This window comes from Phyllostomus hastatus, unplaced genomic scaffold, assembly GCF_019186645.2.
Source record: "Phyllostomus hastatus isolate PE091 unplaced genomic scaffold, TTU_PhHast_1.1 phas_scaffold_345, whole genome shotgun sequence".
Taxonomy (NCBI): domain Eukaryota; kingdom Metazoa; phylum Chordata; class Mammalia; order Chiroptera; family Phyllostomidae; genus Phyllostomus; species Phyllostomus hastatus.
This window is the reverse complement of record NW_025334024.1, coordinates 6,522,632-6,544,228: the sequence shown is the minus strand read 5'-3', so window position 1 is coordinate 6,544,228 and position 21,597 is coordinate 6,522,632. Positions and strand designations below refer to the sequence as shown.

The 21,597-nt window shown below is 41.1% G+C and overlaps 1 protein-coding gene across 2 annotated transcripts in view; it reads left to right on the top strand.

Annotated features, from left to right (window-relative positions):
- HSD17B2 (hydroxysteroid 17-beta dehydrogenase 2) overlaps positions 1-6,910 on the top strand; it is a 46,740-nt gene extending 39,830 nt beyond the window's left edge. For both annotated transcript variants that reach the window (XM_045818935.1, XM_045818934.1), the window contains 2 exons: positions 2,913-3,050; positions 6,467-6,910. In XM_045818935.1, coding sequence (XP_045674891.1) covers positions 2,913-3,050; positions 6,467-6,828 — 500 coding nt within the window. In that variant the 3' untranslated portion in view covers positions 6,829-6,910. The remainder of the gene's footprint in view (positions 1-2,912; positions 3,051-6,466) is intronic.
- The last annotated feature ends 14,687 nt before the right edge of the window (positions 6,911-21,597 follow it).

Below are 21,597 nucleotides of genomic sequence, written 5' to 3'. Positions count from 1 at the left end.
TCTTAATTAACAGGTTAAAAATAGAGGCATATAAACATAAAGTGATTTTCCTAACTTTAATTGATTTTACTAATTAATGGCAGAGCTGGGGCTTGGGCACAGTGCTGGTTCCAGAATCCCTCTTATAACTGCAGCCCCTACTACCCAGCCTCCTAGCTGGCTTCTCAGCTATAAAAACCCCAGAGGAGTGAAAACAGCTGAACCCTACAAGTGGGGTTGCCACTTTAAACAAGTTGCTTGTTTTAAGTTCTTTGGCCTTTCCCAGAGTTGGTTTTGGAACTCTAAGATTTTGTGAAATTAAAAATTATTTAAAAAAGAATCAACTGGTCATCTGTGGCACTGCTTAATATTTGATGCCAGATGCTTTATTGAAATGCCATCAGTTAAGCCTCAGGCCTTAGGTTTCTTCCTTTTAAGTGATAGGATCAAACCTCAAAGTAGCTTAAACAAAAAAAAAAAAAGGAAAATAAAAGTATTAGTTAACCAACTGGCTTGGGCCAACTTTTAAGTTGGGATCACTATAACTCTCCCTTATCCAACCCCCCCCCCCATCATTTCCCTCCTCCACCCCCACCTCCAGCTGTAAGTCAGCTTTCCCCTGTGTGCCCCTCTGCTTTCCTTTGGTTAGCCTGTGTGGTAGCAAAAATAGCCTCTGGGGGTTCCTTTGTTTCACCATTATCACACTTAAGTGGCCAGGAAAATACTTAAAAACCACCATCTATATCAGTACTCTGGCTCAGTTAAAGTCACGTGCCCAGCCCCAACCCAATCTCCACCCCTTGGGGATAAGGTATTTGATTGGCAGGTCTGCCTGTCTAAATGAGAAGGACAGAACTGTTGACTAGACAGCCTTCCTCCAAAGGCAGAAAGGATGAGTGCAGGCACATCTTTATTTATTTCCATTCACTTTATTGCACTTCACAGGTGTGTTTTTTACAAATTGAAAGCAAAACCCCCTGCCAGCAAAAAAGATAATGACTGGGTTTATTGCAATATTTGTTTTATTGGGGGTGGGGGATCTGGAACTGAACTTGCAATATCTTTGAGGTATGCCTGTATTTCCCAAAAGGAAATTATGTGAGCCAGACCAAAGCTCTAATAATAATGAAAGAAGAATGATGATAATTGATATTCATTATTCCATGTGTCTCTACTTCAATGCCTATGTTCTTCCCCACCCCCAAATGTGATTGATGTGTAGTTGATATATAATATTATATTAGTTTAAGGCCTGCAATATAATTTGAGATATGTATGCATTATGAAATGATTACCACAATAAGGTTAGTTAACATCTATCACCTCACATAATTATACATTTTTTTCTTGTGATGAGAATTTTTTTAAGGCTTACATTTCAAAACTTTCAAATATACAATATAGTATTAACTACGACCACTATGCAGTACAGTAGGTACTCAAATAATGAAACAGCTGTTTCATTCAACTAGTTTCATTATAATGGTGCTCAAATGCTATGGAAATTTAACTCTTGTTTATATTAATTAACCTACAGTAAAATTGGTTTTGTTATACCTCTTTTCCTTAAATTGGAGACCTGTCAATGATGGTAAGGGCTTATTGTATATTACATCCCCAAATTTATTCATGTTATAACTGGAAGTTTATATCTTTGACCACCTTCCCCCATTTTGCTCATCAGCCCCCACCCCCTAACTCTGGAAACCACCAATCTGTTCTCTTTATCTACTATTTTGGCTTTTTAGATTCCATGTATGAATAAGATCATACAGTATTTCTCTTTTTCTGTCTGATTTATTTCACTTAGCATAATGCCCTCAAGGCTTTCAAGGTACATTCATGTTGTTGCAAATGGCAAAATTTCCTACTTTTTCATGGCTAAATAATATGCCTTTGCATATATTATACCACATTTGCTTTATTCATTCATCTGTTGATGAATATTTTGGTTGTTTCCATGTATTGGCTATTGTAAATAATGTTGCAGTGAACATTGGGGTATAGATACTATGCTCTTTTTTCTTTGAAATTCTATTAACATCATTGTAGATTTACTAAAGCTGCAAGGAAAAGTAGGAGAGATCCTATGTACCATTTACTCATTTTCCTCCAATGGTAGAATTTTGCAAGACTATACTACAATATTATAACCAGCATCCTGATAATGATATAATCCCCCAATTTTATTCAGATTTTCCCAGTTTTACTTATACTTGTGTGTATATTTTGTTTCATACATTTCATCATCTCATTTTCTTTTAAATCATGCACTAAGTATTTACCTGTCGTTGAGGCAGGGGAGGGAGTAGAAAGGGGGACAAGGAAGTTTTGGGGGATGATGGACATGTTCACTATCTTGACTGAGTGGTGGTGGTTTCCTGCATACATGCATATATCTAAATTTATCAGATTGTGTACTTCAGATATGAGTAGTTTGTTGCATATTATATCTCAGTTTAAAAAATTTCTATTTTAAATGGAACCACCTGGCTTCAAGTCCATAGACATTTCAGCAAACGCCAGATAGGGGTATGCTGCTCTGCCTAAAATCCCCAGGACATTTGTGCAACCACCTAGGGTTGGAAGGAAGACCTCCAGCGCTCCCTGATCTTACCTTTCTGTGCTTCCCAGTTCCACCAGCTCTTCCAGCCTTTGGTGATTCTCACGACTAGGTTTGTACATGTGCTTGTCTTTGTTCTTTTAACTTTTTAGTCGGGCACGCTTCATCCGTGGGAGAACATCTTTTTTTAACCTGAATCCCACCTCTATCCAAAAGTTAAAGTTTTCAGCCAGAGCATTTGAAACCACAACATATGTCTCATGCCCATATCTAACATTTATTAAGGATCATTTATCAAGGGATATGTGCTTAAGTCATCACCGTACATGAGAACATCAGACCTGATTTTTTTCTCCCATTATTTCCATAGGAGAGATCCCATTTTCAAAGCTGGCGTCCTATAGCTCATCCAAGGCAGCTCTGACCATGTTTTCGGCAATCATGAGACAAGAGCTTTCCAAATGGGAAGTTAAAGTCTCTATCATCCAGCCTGGAGGCTTCAAAACAAGTAGGTGTCTGAGCCTAAGAACCTTGCAATGTTTTTCCAGGGAGGGATGCTGAAAGTCCTTTGTTCTGCTCAAACTGAACATCTCAAGGTCAACTAAAGAGGGGTTGGCATGGGTGGGCAGGGCTGCTTTTAAGACTAGAGAGGCAAGTCCTAGGTTCTTTTCAATCTATGTTTGCTCCTCTGCATTCTTTCCCATAGGAATTAACTTCTGATGTCATGTATTTTTTAAACACCACCTCCTCCCCTCTGAAGAATGTGACCCACCTGTTTCCTCACCTGGGAGGAGGTGGCTATCCTCTCCTCCCTGAATTTCTGAACTCGGGACAGATGCAGACCACCCCCACTGCTTAGTGATTAGTTCTGGGCCATCAGACACTTATCTGGTGATTGATGTACAGATATAAAAAAGCCTGTCTAATAAGAGACCACAAACTAGGAGGTATTGCTAACATACTAAAGAACAAACCTTGGAGGTTTGACTATTCACTGAAATTGTCACGTCTAACATTTTGGGGGGCTGCTCTTCTTAGACACTAGCTACTTTCTATGTATTCTTTCCTGATGTTTTGATATTATTTATTTTTTAATTGAGAAGTATATCAAATACACACATAGTTTAACAAATTATTATAAAATCCCATGTCCTTAACATCCAGATCAAAATAAAATATTTTCAGCACCCAGAAGCTACCATGTGATCCTGTCCCATCATAGCCTTCTCCCATCCCCAAAATGTGCCTACTCTCTAATTTTTTATAATAATCTTTTATTTGTTTTTCTTTACAATTTCATATCCATACATGCATCTCCAAACAATAGAGTTTGGCTGTACTCATTTTCAAACTTTGAATGGAATTCACATGTTTGTATTTTATTGTGTCTGGCTTCTTTCACTCAATATTGTTTCCATAGTTTATCTATGTTGTGTGCCGCTATGGTTCATTCATTTTCATTGCTGTATCATATTCTGTGAATATGAAACAATTTTTCTGCAGTTGGTGTGATATTTGGGTCACTTTTGGACAATTATGAAGAATTCCTCTGTGAACCTTCAGTCACACATACTGTGGTTTTTCCTCTGGCTCATGCCCAGGAGTGGAATGACTGGATCACAAAGTTTAATTATCTCCAACTTTACCAGATAATACCAAACTTTTTTCTAAAATATTGCTTCCATTTATAGATCCACCCTTTTCATATATGTCTTAGTCTGCACCACAGTTCTGAGGGGTAGGTTTAATTGACATAATTCTCCAGGTGAGGACACTGAGGTGAGGTAGGTAGTATACACCCAGTATGGGTATCTGGCACACCATGGTGGTAGGGAATTTAAAATCAAATCCTAAGATGTAGTGCTGGATTCTTTCCTTTATACCAGACTGACCTCAATTGAAAGCTGATATTTGATGGGCACTCTGAAGGCAAGAGGTTAGCCAATGGAAGGCTGAGGACTCAAGTTTGCAGAACAATGCTTGAAGGCGGGGGCAAGAATAAGAATCCTCAGGGACACAAAGAGCTTCTGAAGACATTCAAGGAGACACACCAGATTTTTTAGTACCTGCAATAAAAATATCTAAAACATATTACATGCTTAGTAGGGTTTAAGCACCTGACATGCACAATCTCACTTAATCCTATGAGGTAGGTATTATAATAATCACATTTTACAAAGAAAAAACTGATGCTCAGAGAAGTTCAGAAATTTTCCAAGCCACAGAGCTTATATAGGGCAATATGAGACAGAGATGGGTCGTAAACTGAGATAGTTTTAACAATTGTGTGTAGCCCAAAGTGGCAGGGGATGAGTGGGTATGCATCAAAAGCGACAGATGAAGGTTTACAAAGGGCTAGTGGCTTTGACACCAATAAAGAGAGCTCTGGGGAGTTTAGATAGGGTCTGCACAAGAGTGTTTAGAAAGTCCATGAGGTATTTAAAGAGGAAATGTAAAGGGAAAAGGACCCCTTAGTCTGTGAATCCAGGGACTGGGGGAGAGGTAGTTGGAGGAACAATAGGTCATGCAAACATTTCTCATGACCCAGACACCTCCAGAATAATTGTCAGGGTAATCATTTCTTTAAATGCAGTATGTGCCTTCATAAAAAGAAATGAGCAATTGAAACCATGTTTACATTCCCATGAGTATAATTGGATTTCACGGGCTTACATTTCACAGCAGGACTCCCCCACAGCCCTGATACTGGGGTGTTGACTGAGCTCTCAGACAAAGGCTCATCCCCACAGCAACCCTGAGCAGTCACATACTTTGCAGGAGGGAGCACGAGTTGCTGCAATCTTTCTGGAAGAAAAAAAACCTGGCAGTAGCTATTAAAATTCAAAACTCATGTGCTTTTTGACCAGGCAGCCACACCCTGGAGACTATAACCTACAGACATGAGTGCCGAGATACAAAAGGATATAATATGCAAGGCAGTTTACAGCAGAGCCACCTAAAATGGTGAAACCTAGGAAGGACTGGAAAGCCCTTTGATAGAGATGTGGTTGACTAAAAGCTCTTTAGTGAAAAATTCTGCACCTCTGGTTTCCATCTATAGCCATTGACCATGGGGCAGAAACAAACAAACAAACAAACAAACATGAAAGAAACCTCCTGGAAAAAATGCATAGTATGGCCCTTTTTGTTTTTTGTTTGTTCCTGGTAAAATAGAACTGACCCAAAGCCTTGTATGTGCATATACGTTTGTATGAACAAAAGGGAAATATAGAAGGGTACACAAAACTGTGGAGGAGACTGATTTTAAAAACATATACATCTTGTTAGTCACTCATTCACAGTATGTACACACATGTTTTATACAGACTGTATATTACAGTGTGTACCTTATATTTTATATTGTGTATAATAGTCATGAAAAGATATGTGCTGGAGTGTTTGTGACAGCACAATTTCTAAGTGCTCCAAATTGAAAACAACCCAAATGTCCATCACAGTATACTGATGGATAAATCAGTATACAGTAGTTTATGGCATATTTATACAAAACTATGCAGCTATGAGAATGACCACATGATATCATGGATGAACCTCTCACGTCATGCATGATTCCATGTATACAACATCCAAAGCCAGGCAAAACTACTCTGTTCTGTTCATTGGGACAGTGGCCCCTGGGAGAGGCGCTGAGAATGGAGGCTTTGAGGATAGTTTATCCTTTTCTTGATCTGGTTGCTGGTTACATGGGCTATTCAGTTTGTGAAAACCCAGTCATCTGTGCAGTTTACTGTTAAAAATATAATAAACACCATTATAAAACACATATTTGAGAAGTTGTTTGGGAATGTTGGTCCTTCTCAACAGAAGCCAATTCACAAGGGCCTGCTTCCCCTTAGGCGTCGGCAGTGCTTGTTGGTTGGGGCCTTCCCAGCATCTGAGCCTCCCTTTCCTCTGGCATCCCAGATATCACAGGCACGAGTGAAATGCTGGAAAAGCTGGAGAAAGACATGCTGGACCATCTCACCCCTGATGTGCAAGAGGAGTACGGCCAGGACTATATCCTTGCGCAGCGGAGAATTCTCACCTCCTTCAGTGTGTACTTCAACTCTGACGTATCCCCTGTGCTCCTGGACATCCGGCATGCCATCTCTGCTAAGAGCCCCCTTACCTTGTATACACCAGGGCCAGGCACTTACCTGTGGCTCTGCTTTTTTTACTTTAGCCCGACTAGCATATGTGATTATTTTAACAAAAAATTTCTTAACTTTGATGTTAATATTCCTAGAACACTTAGCATGCCTAACTGGAAGAATGGGGTCATGTAGACAAATAACTGGGAAATGTTGTAATCTTGGAGTGAAAGGGAAACCAGAGCTCACCATTAAAGTTGTGGTTTCCTACCTTGCATTTCCCGTGAACTTTGTTTGTTGAATTGGACCTCCTGATGAGAAGGCTGGAGGGTAGAAATGCCCACCATGAGGAGCATTGAGTACCAACTCTGCACCAGATGCATTCAGATATTCTCTCATCTAGTTATCATCAGAGAACAGAGGTAGGTATCTTCACCTCCACTTCTTGGGTAAGGGAATTAGGGACCATAGAGGCTAAGTGCCTAGTTCATTATCACATAGCTAGCAAAAGGCAGAGAGCATTGAAATCCAGGTTGGACTCCACTATCTGATACAAGGGAAGTAAGTGAAACAGATGAAAGAGAGAGAGAGAGAGGGGATGATGCAGACACCAGCCTGCAGTGTCCAAGTCATTATGGATGAAATGAGAAATTCACACAGACTACTGAGTCCAGTGGATGAGAAAGGGACAGCATGGCTTTTCTCTCAAGGGGAGCAAAAGCCTCGGCCTCCGCCATGACAGGCCTTTATTTCTCTCTCCCCACACATTACATGATGGTCCTCATTTACTATGCACAGGTTCATTTTAGGTGGTTACCTTTTACAGAAAACAAAGGAGCCATTGCTGCTAATCACATCACAGAGGAGGGATATTTGCAAGTGAAAAGGCAAAAGTGGTTGAACCAGTTACACTCATCCTTGGAAGGTTTAGCATGGATTTTAGGAAGTTACTTTGCAGTAAATGTCCTCAATTCAGGGTGAGGGAGTTTTGAGCAAAAAGGAAGACTCAAAGCAGCCTAAGCACATTGCAGGCCTGATTCCCCACAGGAGAACCTATCCATGGGCGTGGGTCCTGGGCATCTCCCAGTGGGAGCTGGGCCCACGCCATGCAGAACAGTCTCCTGCAAGGGAGAAGAGGAGGATGAAATGTCAAGGACTAGCGTCAAACTGAGTCTTTCTCAATGTGTACTGGTACCCCACAACAACTATTGTATTTCATTCAAGGTATGAGGGTTATTGTATATAATCAGTGCTCTGTGCACCTCCTCTCCCTTCCTCTATCAGGGGCCCTGGAGATGATATGACAAGGTCTCTTATCTCAAGCAAAGCCCCAGAGGCCTTTTGGCAGACCCAGGATGTGTGACTGGCTGGCTGGTATCCATCCCTGTCACCTGCACCTGAGCAGCCCGGAATGGAAAGCCAGCATTATTATTTGGAGAAAACTGGCTGAAGGGAGCTATGTCAGCTAGTAAGAAAGATGTTGCCAAGTTCACCTCCTGTAGGCGAAGGGGGAGGAGCTGGTGAACAGAGGGGGCATAAAAGGAATTAGAAAAAATGTCCACTTGATATGAGGGAAGCAGAGGTCCAGACATCTTGCTCACCGCAAACCTCTGTCCGTCCCATTTCCTTTAGGGAATGTGCAGGTTCTTTTTCAGTTTCCCAACCTCATGGAAATTTGAGAGGAGTAGATGAACTGACAGTGCTCTGCCATTTTCTCCAAAATAAAATAGAAAGTACCAATACAGTGAGATAATATCTTTTATATCAATAATATCTTATTATTAATAAGATAATTATTAATATCAGTGTTAATTATAACCAATATTATTATAATAAATTATATCACATTAATTATCGATAAGATCTTATTAATAAGATATAATGATATCTTGATATTAATATCTTTTATATTTTATTTTTCAATTACATGTTACATTCAATATTTTTTATATTAGTTTCAGATGTGCAACATAGTGGTTAGAAAATCACGTATTTTACAGAGTGGTCCCCCTGATGTTTCAAGTACCCACCTGGCCCATACATAGCTATTATGATTTTATTGACTATATTTCCTATGCCATATTTTTACATTTTTGTGGCTATTCTGTAAAACCAATTTGTACTTTTTAATCCTTCACCTTTCCACCCAGCCCCCAACTCCCCACCCCTCTGACAACTACCTGTCCATATGTTCTCTAATTCAATACATTTTTAATGGCTGGTAATGGCAGCCCCAGAGGTTCTCCACCATTACTTTAGGACAAAACAGAAAGAAAAGAAAACAATCAAATTAAGCATTGATTTCCAACATAGGCACTTTTTGGAAATAAGAGTCGTCAAGGCCAACACTTCTGGTCACAGGGTTCAGACATCCAGAGGATGAAGGTGTGTGTAACCTGCAGCCCAGTGTTTGGAGGAGGACTGAGGACTGTGTGTTTTAGGATAAGCCAGTGGTTCTCAGAGTGTGGTCCCTCCACCTGCAGCATCAGCATCACCTGGGAACCTATTAGACAGTTTCTAATAGGAGCCAACCCTATTGCATTTCATGTTCCTATGGCTGCTGTAACACATTACCAATAACTCAGCAGCTTAAGACAACATACATTTATTATTTTACAGTTCTGGAGGTCAGAATTCTGAAATGGATCTCACTGGATGAAAATCAAGTTATCAGCAGAGCTTGTTCCTTCTGAAGGCTCCAGGGGAGAATTCATCATTTCTTGTGTTTTCCAGCTTCCAAGGGCCTCTGTATCACTTTGCTTGCGCCTACGTCACTCTGATGTCTGCTTCCATACTCTCATCTCCTTCTCTGACTCTGATGCTCCTGCCTCCTTTTTATAAGAACCCTTGTGATTATATTGGCTCACCCAGATAACCCAGAATAATTTCCTCATCTTAAAATCCTTAATTTAATCACATCAGCAAAATTCCTTCTACTGTGTGAAGTTACATACTCACAGGTTCTGGGGACTCCTGTGCTGCTGTCATTACTAGGGACCATTATTTTATTGACTCATTTTATGAATTAGAAATTCTGAGGGTGAGCTCAGCAATTTGGGGGTGGGCATAATGAGCCCTCCAGATGATGTAGAACCAAGTTTGAGAACCACAGCTCTAAGGTAGAGAGTAAGTAGGCTGTGTGATGTGTGGCCAGGCCACGGGAGGAGCGGGAGAGGTCTTGGAGGACAGTGGGGGAGAGCTGGAGACATCAGGCTGAGACCTGAGTGTGGGGCCTACTTTCTGTTCTGCAGCCTCTAGGCATTGAAAACTCTGAGGCATGGGCAGGGGTACTGAACAGAGACTCAGATGGGTCTGAGCATTAGTATCAGAGAAGCTGCTGGCTGGTTTCTGCAGGAGTGTGTCCACACTCTCTTTGGGTTACCTTGGAGGAAAAGAAACCACAGGTGGCCTATGTTAGCCAGAGGAAGACTGACAGCTTCTCACTGTCATTCCCATTATGACTCCCTGGGGTTTGGGTTGGAGTGGGGAGGTCTGGAAATGCCATTAAGGCTCCTGGAAAAAAACAAGGAAAAATTCTGGGAATGATGAATACAGGTGCCTGAGTGGTGAATGGGAAAATGGTGTAACAAAAGCCACCCAGAGGGCAGCTTTGAACTTGGGGACTGAATTAAGGATGAGAAATTCCACTGGAATCCAGTGGAGTCAAGACAGTGCTACTTCCCTGGTGCCAGGAAAACATGCCAGGCCCTAGGAGATTAGATTCTGAGGAAAAGGGGAGGAAAAAGAGAAAGAGGCAGGGGTGGGTCTTGAATTCCATGGCACATTCATTTGGAAGACTCAGCTGCAAACCAGAAGAGACCAAGTTACCTGAAAGTATTAATAAGCATTCAAATATATTTCATTTTTAGCAAATACCTATTGAGTCTCAGGTAACAAGGGACAGGTATTACAGACCAAACACCTCCATACCTTGACCATGTCTACACAGTAATTCATGTTCCTTGTTTAGAAACCAGTAATGGCAGAGGGAAACCCTCAGTATACCTACAATTTGTTGAATTCTTGGGGGAAGGCACAATGAGCAGGTGATTCAACAACAGGACTTGTGGCAGAAAGTATTTGATCCCCTTCCCCACAACCCAGTCCTGCTCTTGTACTCAAGGGCAGGATGGGAGGTACATTTAATACCTGGCCACACAATATCACATGCAAATCCCATGCAAACCCCACCCACTCCTCTTTATCTCTTTCTTTTCTGCATTTCCCCAAGGGTGGCAGTAGGAAAGTGGGCCATCCTCACAGCAGACCCGGGATAACAGGGAGAAATCAGGAAAAGCATCCAGTGAAAATATAATTTCTTTTATTACATAGGGAGCTAATAAAGGCCTAATATAAACTTTGCTATTTTATTAGAATGGAACATTACATTTCTTCATTATATTGGTGGAAAAGACTGTTTTAGAATGTCATTCTGGATAGTGTAATTCTGAAGAAGAGTAATCCCACGATGGGGTAATATTACCTCCTGCTCAGTAATAGTCCCCAGTCCAGCGCTCACACAGTAGTGTCCACTCAGGGGTAGGACCCCTGGACACCTGCTCTGGAGTGGCTCAAATTAATGTTTCTCTACCAGTTTGTTTCATAAGCCAGTATTTCCCTAAGGGATCTTAGGTGCATGAATGGCCATGGCAGGACTAGATGGGTATTTCTGAGTCCCAGTTCAATACCCAGCTCAGAATTACACATCAAGAAATAAGAAACAAAGGGAAGGAAGAGAGATTGGAATCTAATTTGAAGGTTTAAAATAAGGAGATCTCAATGTGTTTGTAGTCTAAAGTTGCTTACTTTTTTGCCTGCCTAGCATTTGTGGGGGGCTGGGTTTCGTGAGACTGTCATTCAAGGCATCCTACCTCCCCACCATAAAAGCAGGCATGCGATCCAGGCTGGCTAATCAATTTATACCCTTGGCTCCAATGATTGGTTCAGGTGTGGGCACATGAGCCACAAGGAACTGATCATGACTCCCAATGTTGGGAGGATTACTAATGGGCACTGAGAGAAAAAGGGTATTCGTAATTACCATAGTAAACTGAAGCTTCTAGAGCCCACCAGAAGGAGAGTCTGGTAGAGAATGAAGCCATGATAGAAGAAAATGGAGCAGAGTGATGATGAAAATCAAGGTTTAATGATGTAGTTTGATCTCCTTCATCTAGCTATAATTACAAATCTACCATTTGGACTGAATTTCAAGTTGTGTGAGCCAATACCTTTTCTTTAAAGTATTTTAAGTTGGGTTTCTATCTTTTCTTTAAAGTATTTTAAGTTGGGATTACTTACTGACAAATATGCACTGTAGGGAAGGGTTCAGTGAAGAATGAGGAATAACATAAGCTTGACAGAAAAAAAATAGTCAAAGCAGCAATGCCCTAGGGGAGAAAGAAAGGGGTGAAACTAAAGAAGCACAGGATATTAGGATGGGCGATATTATTATTCAATATCCCTCTTTTACAGAAAAGTCATTTTTCAGTTAAAATTTCTCTAGGGGCTTTATCCCCAAAGTCTGTGAGCATGGTTCTTCTGAAGCAAGGTGAAACAAAATCCTACTGAGCCCCAGGTGGAAACAACAGTTTTCAGCTGATCTCTGGCAATTCTAGACTCTGAATCATGTTTGGCTGGGATAACTATGTATAGTATACTGCACCTAGCGTGGTAGAATATTCTGTCTTGGGTCATTAAAAAACTTTTTACCCTATTGCAAAATGGAGATGACTAAAGTGAGAATCCCAGCCACGGGAAACAGGAAGATCAACAAGCAAACTGAAGGCTTTTGTCCTAAATTATTTGCTCTTCTTACGTCATTCCATCCATATAATGGTGTTCTGGCCCCAGGTAATTGGCCCAGGAATTTTACCACGAGATATTTTTGTTTAGCTTCCCTTCCTGTTCTTCCTCCTATTTTGATAATAGGCAATGATTCACTGATGGATGTAATGTAACCTCTCTCTTTGGCATTGCCCTGTGCTCTCTCTACTGACCATACAAGATGGACTGGTGTTGAGAAGGTTCTAACTTGAAACATGTCGCTCTTTGGTCTGGACATGATTTTTAGGTAAGACAAATATTTGTGTAAGAAATTGTCATTGATGGACACAAAACTCACACTTTCATCTTGAATACCCATGGTGAATAGCAAATGAATAAAAACTCAGAAGTGGGGGAGGCCAATACCTGACACTGTCATTGTAAGGCCAGATTTTTTTTGGGGGGGGGGAAGGGGCCACTGTTCAGTATCCACTTACCTTCCTATTTGGAAGTCATTCCCCAGGTGTGAGATCTTGGTGGAAAGCAATGCTTTTCCTCCCAGTACAGAAGCCAGGGGTCTAGATCCTGCCTCTTTCAGCACATTAGCCTCTAGAATTTTGGCATCATGAACAAATGTATGACCTTCCTAGGATATGGAATATCAATTGAAAGATATGAAGAGTGCTGGTGGCAGTCTCCCACAAATGGTAATGGTTATGTTTCCTCTTTCTCTACCCTTTGGAGACATTTGGTCCCAACAATCCAATTTTTCTGGCCTGATCTTCTAGTCTTACCTTGATGCCAAACTCAGTCAACTTGCCATCATGAGTATATGTGTGTGTGTGTGTGTGTGTGTGTGTGTGTGTGTGTACATACATGTATGTATATATGAGGGGGACTCTGAAAAAATGAAATTTATTTATAAAAAATTGTGTATTTATTCTTACATGTTTAAACTTTAGTCACCTTTGAAGTATTTTCCATTTGATGCAATACACCTATTGAGACATTTTTTCCATTGTTCAAAATGTTTTTGAACTCATAGATTTTGATGCCTTTTAATGCTTCTGCCATTTTTTTTGTTTTACCTCTTCCACATTGGCAAAATGTTTCTTTTTGAGGACTTTTTTCATCTGGGGAAACAATAAAAAGTTGCTTGGGATGAGATTGGGTGAATAGGGAGACTGAGGCAGAGAGGTCATGCCATTTTTGGTAAAAAAAAGAAAGGCTGAATTTTCAGCATGGTGTGGGTAGGTGCACTCATAAATCACCCATCATGAAATGGCCAATCACACTGAGTCTTCAAAAAAATTCATGGAAGCTGAATGCAGCCTCTCACAACAACGCCAGCTGGTACACTGATACAAATGGGTTCCTAGAACACTCACCTAGCAGGAGAAGGCTGTACTATAAGGGGCCTGCCCTCCAGAAGATAATTCCAGGTTTTTTTGGGGTCCACTCTCATATACATTCAAATAACTCCCATTTTGTTCAAAGACAGTCCAAACTCAGTTTCTATTACTTGCAACCACAACCATTCTGATTTATATCATCACCACCACAACACACAAACCCACTCCTAAAACACAGCCCCACATAATCACAGGTCCTAGAGTAAATGGCTCCAACAAGGATGCACCCTCTACAAAGAAGGATGTTGTGTACATTTCCCCTTGTGCACCACCCCAGGAGCTCTCTCCTCCTCTTTACTTTGTCTAGGACTCTGCTCCACTTTCAGGGACACAGTAAGATGGACCCTGGATTCCCATCTCTTCTTTCTGGTTTCTGCTGAAAAACATCTTCATAACCCCAGATCTTGATGTAGCCTCTTACAGAGTGAAGGCTGTGGGTTATACTCTATGGGACAAGACTAAGGCTTGACCTGGGCAGGTTAAGAGAAAGGAAGGAAAAAGGTCCTTTAAGGGAACACTCTTTCAGGGAAGCTTATTAAAAAAATGGGGACTCTACTAGTCTCTCCCTGCTTTCCCCTTCCCCTGCACATCGTGAGTATTTTTTCATGAAGGGGAAAGTATGTTTTGTTTTGTGTTTTGAATTCTGAAGCAATTACTACTCCAGACATGTCACATTCTTGGTGGCAGTGCAGCACAGTGGGATAATATGGGCATTTAGGAATGACACTGTATGGACTGGGTGTACCCCTCAAAATTCCTATGTTGAAATCTTAACCCTCAGTGTGACAGTACTAGGAGGTGGGGCCTTTGGGAGGTGAGTAGGTAATGAGAGCAGAACCACTGTGATGAGATTAGCATCCTTATAAGAAAGGAGAGAGAAGGGTGCTTTTCTCTTTCTCTGCCATGTGAGGCTAAGAGAAAACGGCCAACTGCAAAACAGGAGGAAGCAGGCCCTCACCAGACACCAGATCTTGATGCCAGCACCTTGATCTTGTACTTCCTAAACTCCAGCACTGTGAGAAATAAATGGTGGTTGTTTAAACCACCTAGGATTTGGTATTTTGTTGTTGCAGCTAGAATTGACTAAGATGTGCAGTCTAGGGTTCAAATCTTGAGTCTGCTCTTCAATAACTGGGTGACCAAAGACAAGGTTTTTAACTTCTCTGCATCTTAGGGGCTTTTTTCCCCCTTTATAGTCTAAAAACAGGGGCAGTAGTAATGCTAATTTCATAAAGTTGTGATGATGAGATAAGATAATAATGCAAAAGTTTTTGTAATAATGCCTGGCATTGAACATGGGTCTCCTAAATGTAGGAATAATAATTGTTTTCTTTTTCTTTCTGCCTGAGTGCATTTGCTGTGAGGACGAGGTCATATTGGCATGTCCTTTCTAGGTTGAGATCTGATGGTGGGAAAGCCCATGTGGTTCTGAATCTTTGTAGCAGAGACTTCAAGAACTCCTGGATCCAAATGGGAAATGTCACTGCTGATTGGCTTTCCTACCATCAGACCTCAATGCTCCTCCCTCCTAGGAGAACAGAGAGTCTTTCCTGGACCAACAATAAAGTTCATACATTTTACTCTTCCTGATAATGATCCCTATTGCCTTTTATTTAAGCTAACAATCATTTATGGCTTCCTATGTGCAGCCAGAAACTCTGTTGGGCAATTTACTTGGGTTAACCAATTCAATCCTTAGGGCAACCTCATGAGGTAAGTACTATCATCACCTTCTTAGCAGTCAACTTGTGTCCAAAGTCACATGGCTAGTATATAGTAGAATGGAGTTTTTAATTTTTAAAAATTATGTTAAAATCCATATAACATGAAACTTACCATTTTCAACATTTTTAGGTTACAGTTCTATGGCATTAAGTACATTCACAAAGTTGTACAACCATCACCACTCTCCATTTCTAGAACTTTCCTATCACCCCAAGAACTGAGCCTTTTAAGCTGATTTGTTTAGCTTTTAAGTCATGAAAGGAGCAATCGTGCAGTGGGTAAGAGCATGAATTCTTCCAGGGTTCAAATCTCAGGTCTGCCATTGATGAGCTATGAGATCTGGGGGAAGTTACTTGTGCCTAGTGCCTCAGAACCTTCATCTGTAGATGGAGAGGATGATAATTAATGGTGCCTCTCTTCTAGAGCAGTTATCATATTAAATAACTTAATCTATATTAAGTACTTAGAACTCAACCTGGTAAGTATTAGGCACACAACAAGCATTAGTTATTAATTACTGCATCCTGGTAATTATAGGGTGCTGTAGGAATGATGGGATAGAACAAAGTATTTAAGAACAATGTTGAGATGTGGGAAGGTTTTAAATTATACAAAGTATTACTTAAACTGACTTCTCTGAGTTAGGCTTGAAGTGATATACCACTTCCTTACATAATGTTGGTGGGATTTCATTAGGTCACTAAAATTTCCTCTGGTGTTGAAAAGTTATATGGTTTCTCTCATTGCCAGAGAATGGGGTGGGCCCAGCAGGCCACTAATGACACATATGAAGATCTCTACTGACACAGCGGACTCCCTGGCCTATGGAGGGCCTGGGACGAGCTGCAGAATGCAAGCCTGTGTGGGCAACATCCTCAAACCCCTCCCCTCTTCTGGCTTCCAGGCCAGGAATGCAGAACTCATGACTTCCACTCCACCTCCCTCTTCCCTCCACATTTCAAGGAATAATTTTCAGAAGATGTTGAAATCTCACACAAATACATAATGAGCATGCATCAAAGTTTTCTTTAACCCATTAATGAGAGAACCAGCAGGATGGCACAGCTAGCTTCAGAGAGGATTTTAGAAACTGATGTATAAAATATAGTGTTCTTAAAATAATAAAAGGGTGCTAGAATTTGATTGCTAAATTAGATACAAAATTGGTCAAGGTTCTACAGAGTAATACACTCATCTCTGGGTCTACATTCTCTACTGATTAGAATGGATCTCCACTGGATAAAAATAATCTGGACCCTGTACATTTCCTCCAAATTAGTCTCTACTCTTACAGAGCTGGATCCCTAGTTAATATATCAAGTTGTAAGTCGAGCAAAGTCACATTTCTTTAGTTAAGTGGTCCTGAGATAGTCTTTCAGACAATGCTTGGGCATGATACTAAAAAGGCCACAGATAGCTCTTTGCCTTATTTCCAAGTTTTGGATGATTTTTTCATAATAAAACCAAGGTACAGATTACTAAGCCATCAGAAATCTTTTTCCATGAAGGCTAGATAAGGCTTCAGATGTTTTTTTCTGCACTGTGCTCCATATAGCCACTACTAGTTAATGACAAAACTGATCTGTCATCCAGCCCTTGATGGTGAACATGGCTTGGTTTAGAAGTTCTAGACAGCATCTTCCATGGCTGACTGAAGCTATTCTGACTACTCAAAGCTCTGGCTTAGCCTTAAGGAAAGACATCTCTCACTGAAGGAAAGTAGGAGGTGAAAGAAAACTCCCTTTTTCCCTTCTAGATGGATGTTTGCTTGCTCTTCCTAAGTCAGGATTGCACAAGTAAGTTAGATGACTTCAGGGCCATTGGTCTCACTTCATTGGCTTGTTTTGATTATATCAGGTGTAGAGTTGTGTGCTAAGTGGGTGAGGAGCTTGCAAGGGAATGGGAGATTTGTTCTTACCTATGTTGGGTGCTGCTAGTGACATTTATAGTGTATGGTCCCTCCATCCAGTACACGGACCTGTTGGAAACAAGAGAAATAGGAATATTAGAACCCAGGAGGAGGAGCAATTATCCTTCATTCATTCCAAGGCATCCATTACATGCCAGGCTTTATTGCAGTCTGTTGGAAGCCATTGGAGAATCTCTCCCCTAGAAGGATCACGAGGCCTTGTGGTATGCTATTTTATTACAAGTTTCCTAAGTGAGCTATGCTAAGGCCTATGTGCCGCTCCCCACAAAGGCATGTCTGCCTGCGGTAAGAAAGAAGACTTAAGCAGTGTGTCAGTGTCCCTTGTTGAAATGTTATTTCTCATAATTACACAGCTTTCAAACTGTCAACAAAATTTTCTACTTGGAAATTACACTTGACATTTATATTTCTATGCAAAATTGGGGAGAAGATGGCTTACCAGTGTTTCAAATAAGGTAAAAGAACACTAATTCAGTGTCATCATGAGTCTTTCATTTCTGTCCTGTGTAAAATGATCAGAGAGGACAGAACATTTTCCCTGTCAGGACAGCTGTGAATAGACAGTTAAAGAAAAGCATAAGAAAAGCACAAGGAGGCAGAGGCTGAGCAGGTGACACCTGGAATTGTGATTTGTATGCAGGAGAAGGAAAGTGGAACATGTGACTTCTCTACATCTTGGTGTCCTGTGACTTCTGCTTCATTGTTCCATAGGAGTGAAATGAATCACTGTGTAGACAGGAACATACCAAGACTTACTTCAGACTTCTGAGGGTCAGTCTCCACAAAGACATTATGAGAGAGTGTCAGCAAGAGAAACATCCTAAGATTGAAGGTAAGAAGACAAAAAAGATATACCATGCAAGTACTAGCCAGACATAAGTTGATATAGCTATACAATGCCAGACAAAGTAGAGTTCGAGGGAGGAAGCGTTTCATGTGTTACATATCCTGCACACCCAAGTGGAGCCCAGTTGTCTCTGCTCTGTGATTCCCGGCAACACTGCCTTCTCTGATGTGCTCTAGGGGTACAAATGCCAAGTCAGGCCATGGCCGTCCACTTCGCCCACCCAGCCCACACTTCTCAACGGAGGAGGCCTGTTTCAACCCCAAACCTCAGGTTCTCTCTGTCATTTTTTATCTGCCAACTCCTTTTCCTGCTCAACAGGTTTCTGTGCCAGGCATGATGCTAGGCACTGGGGACACATCTGGGGACAATGCTTATGGAACCCTGCTCTTCTGGGAATTGGCAGTATAATGGGGGATGACTAACATGCAGCAACTAAATAAATAAAGTTGTTTGATATAAACATGTGATCATTGCTATTAAGTTTGAGAGCCCAGAGAGCTCTTTATCCAAGAAGTTCCTGATTTTAGCTGTTTCATCAAGGCTCCAACTACTAAGCCAACCGCCACTGGCTCTTCTGGAAAGAACCCAGTAAAGGATGAAACCCTTATGACTAGGATGTGTAAGAAGGCTAACAGCTCTCCCCTGAATAACTGCTTGACATGCCGGAGTTAGAGTTCAACTCACTCTAACTCTGATGTGTGCTCTTCCTAGACTCTTTAGAAGTGACTCTATTCCCCATCTAAGTCCTATGTGGATGCATGATTCTGGCCAGAGCTGATCATATATTCAGCCTCAGTGTAAGGGCACAGAACCCAGGTCCACAGGCTCTGGGTCACAAGGAGGAGCCTGTGTGTTGGTCTGAGGTGACAAGCTACAGAATCTGTTTGATCTGGTAATTGGTTTTGAAATACCTGAGCATAGGCCAGGTCACACAGGCCTAAGAGGGAGTGAGGGCATCTTTGGCCAAAGCTGAGTGAACAAATGCAACTTGTCAGGAAGGGGCTGTGGATGATTTTAGTAAATCATTTAGTTCACTGAACATCAATAATGGGCCTCATTGAAAACTGGCTTATGTCTCCAGGCTGTCTTCTTTCAGACCTACACAAAGAAGCCTATAAAGCAAGGGCACTTTGCCCTTGCCTTCCAGGATCTCAGTCCTGAATGCTGCAGGAATTCTGAGTCCAGCCAAAGCCACTGTCCCTTCCTGTCTTCCCCAGGCTAAATTCCAGGGTGGATGCTGGCCTCTATGGTACTTTTTGAAAATTAGTAAGCAATTTTACAAATTGTCTGCTAGACACACACAGTCCCAAGCATGAATAGCTTGGTGAGGGGACTGAAGCCTGGATTTCAGACCCCGTCTCTGCCTTAGCAGGGTATATTGTGAAATGCACAACCTCTGCAACTATGCCTGTGAGCCTTGCTGAGCTTCTGTGTTCTCCAAGGGCAGTTTCTGGCATCGCCTCCTTAGAATGCATCCTGCAAGACCTGAGTTAGCATCAGACTCAAGGGGATGAGCAAGTAGCAATTGGAGAAAAAAAGGTAGTAATCCAGTTTTGATTACACCTTCCTGCAAGGCCTTCTGCTTGAGGGACACCAGAAGTGATTTGGATCCTGAGCAGCAATTTATCAGGTACTGAACAAACCACACAGACACCCAGAAGTCAGGGCAAGTTTGGGGTCCTAAAGTTCAAACTAACAACCAGGAGTGGTTGCAGTTACCACTTACTTTGTAGGAGGCAGCCTGGCAAGCATTTGCAGTGGAAAAATAGGAGATTGGAATGGGAAGCAAGGAGATAATGGGTGGTGCAAGGTGCTGGAGGTTGTGGGAGGGAATGGGGCAAACATATAGGGGAAAAGCCAGGGAGCATGGGGGATGGAGGCTGGCTGTAGAGCAGGTGTGACAGGGTGAGGGATCTTGGCTGGAAAACATTTTACCTCTTTTAGGCTGAAGTCAGTGCAGTCGAGAATGCTGAAGGTGCTGACAGTCGGGAGTGGCTATGGAGAGCGTCTCTGAGGAGGTAACATTCTGAGAACAAAGCTGTGGAGAAATTAGACATAATTATCTCTAATAAAATTTTATTATTCTTTTTTATCCTCACCCAAGGACTTATTTTTTTTTTCATTGTTTTTAGAGAGAGAGGAAGGGAGAGAGAGAAGCATCAATTGGTCCCTCCAGCCTGCATCCAGACAGGGGATTGAACTGCAGCCTAAGTTTTGTGCCCTGACCAGGAGTTGAACCACAACCTTTCGGTTATGGGATGACTCTCCAACCAACTGAGTCACACTGGCCAGGGCACTAATAAAGATTTTAAAAGCTGAGTATTACTTTAGTACAATTACTTTACACACACACACACACACACACACACACACACACACACAAACTTTAAGCATATGGCTCGGCGAATTCTGAGAAATGAATACCCCTGGGTAATCCACATTGGCGGGATTAGGGGTCAAAGTACACTTTTTCCATGCGGATATCCAGTTGTCCCTGCATGATTTGTTGAAAAGACTTGATCTTCCCCACTGGACTGCTGTGATGCCTTTGTAAAAAAATTATTGACCACACACATATGGGTGTACTTCTGGGCTATATTCTGTATTGTATATGTTTATCTGTCTATCCTACACCAATGCCATGTGCTTCTTGTTTATTTCTCTTTTTCGATTTCTTATTGGATGAATTCAGTTTTTTTGACTTCTAGTTTTTAACTTGACCATATTCTATTTCAATTCCTTTGATGGTCACTCAAAATTTTAGCATGGCACTTAATGTTATATTTAAAAAAATAATACGTACATAAATTTGTATTTCTAGCCTCCTCTTGAATAAGATTAGGATCTTAAATTCTCTCAAAATGTTCCCTTGACATCTTCCATGTTATTTTTTTCATATTATTTTTAAAACCAGACAAATTATTTATAATAAGTGAATATTAAAATTTTCTAAGTAATTACACAATTTACGATCAGTGCATGTTTATATTTTTCCAACCCATTTTTGCTGATTTCTGTCCTCACCAATTCTTTTGACACAATGCTGTCTTTGTTTTTCTAATTCCATTCATCAGTACTTCTTCCAGGGAGGATAATCACTATTGATCTCTGAGTTTATAAAAATACATTTTAATCTAGAATTCTATACTCATATGAAGTATTGTCAGGTATGATTCCATTTTTAAGTATGAGTTCAAGGCATAGTTCTCAAAGGATTTACCTTGCCTAGATTCACACATGAACCCCATAGTTTTTTTTTTAAGATGTTTTTTGAGAACAGCTTTAGG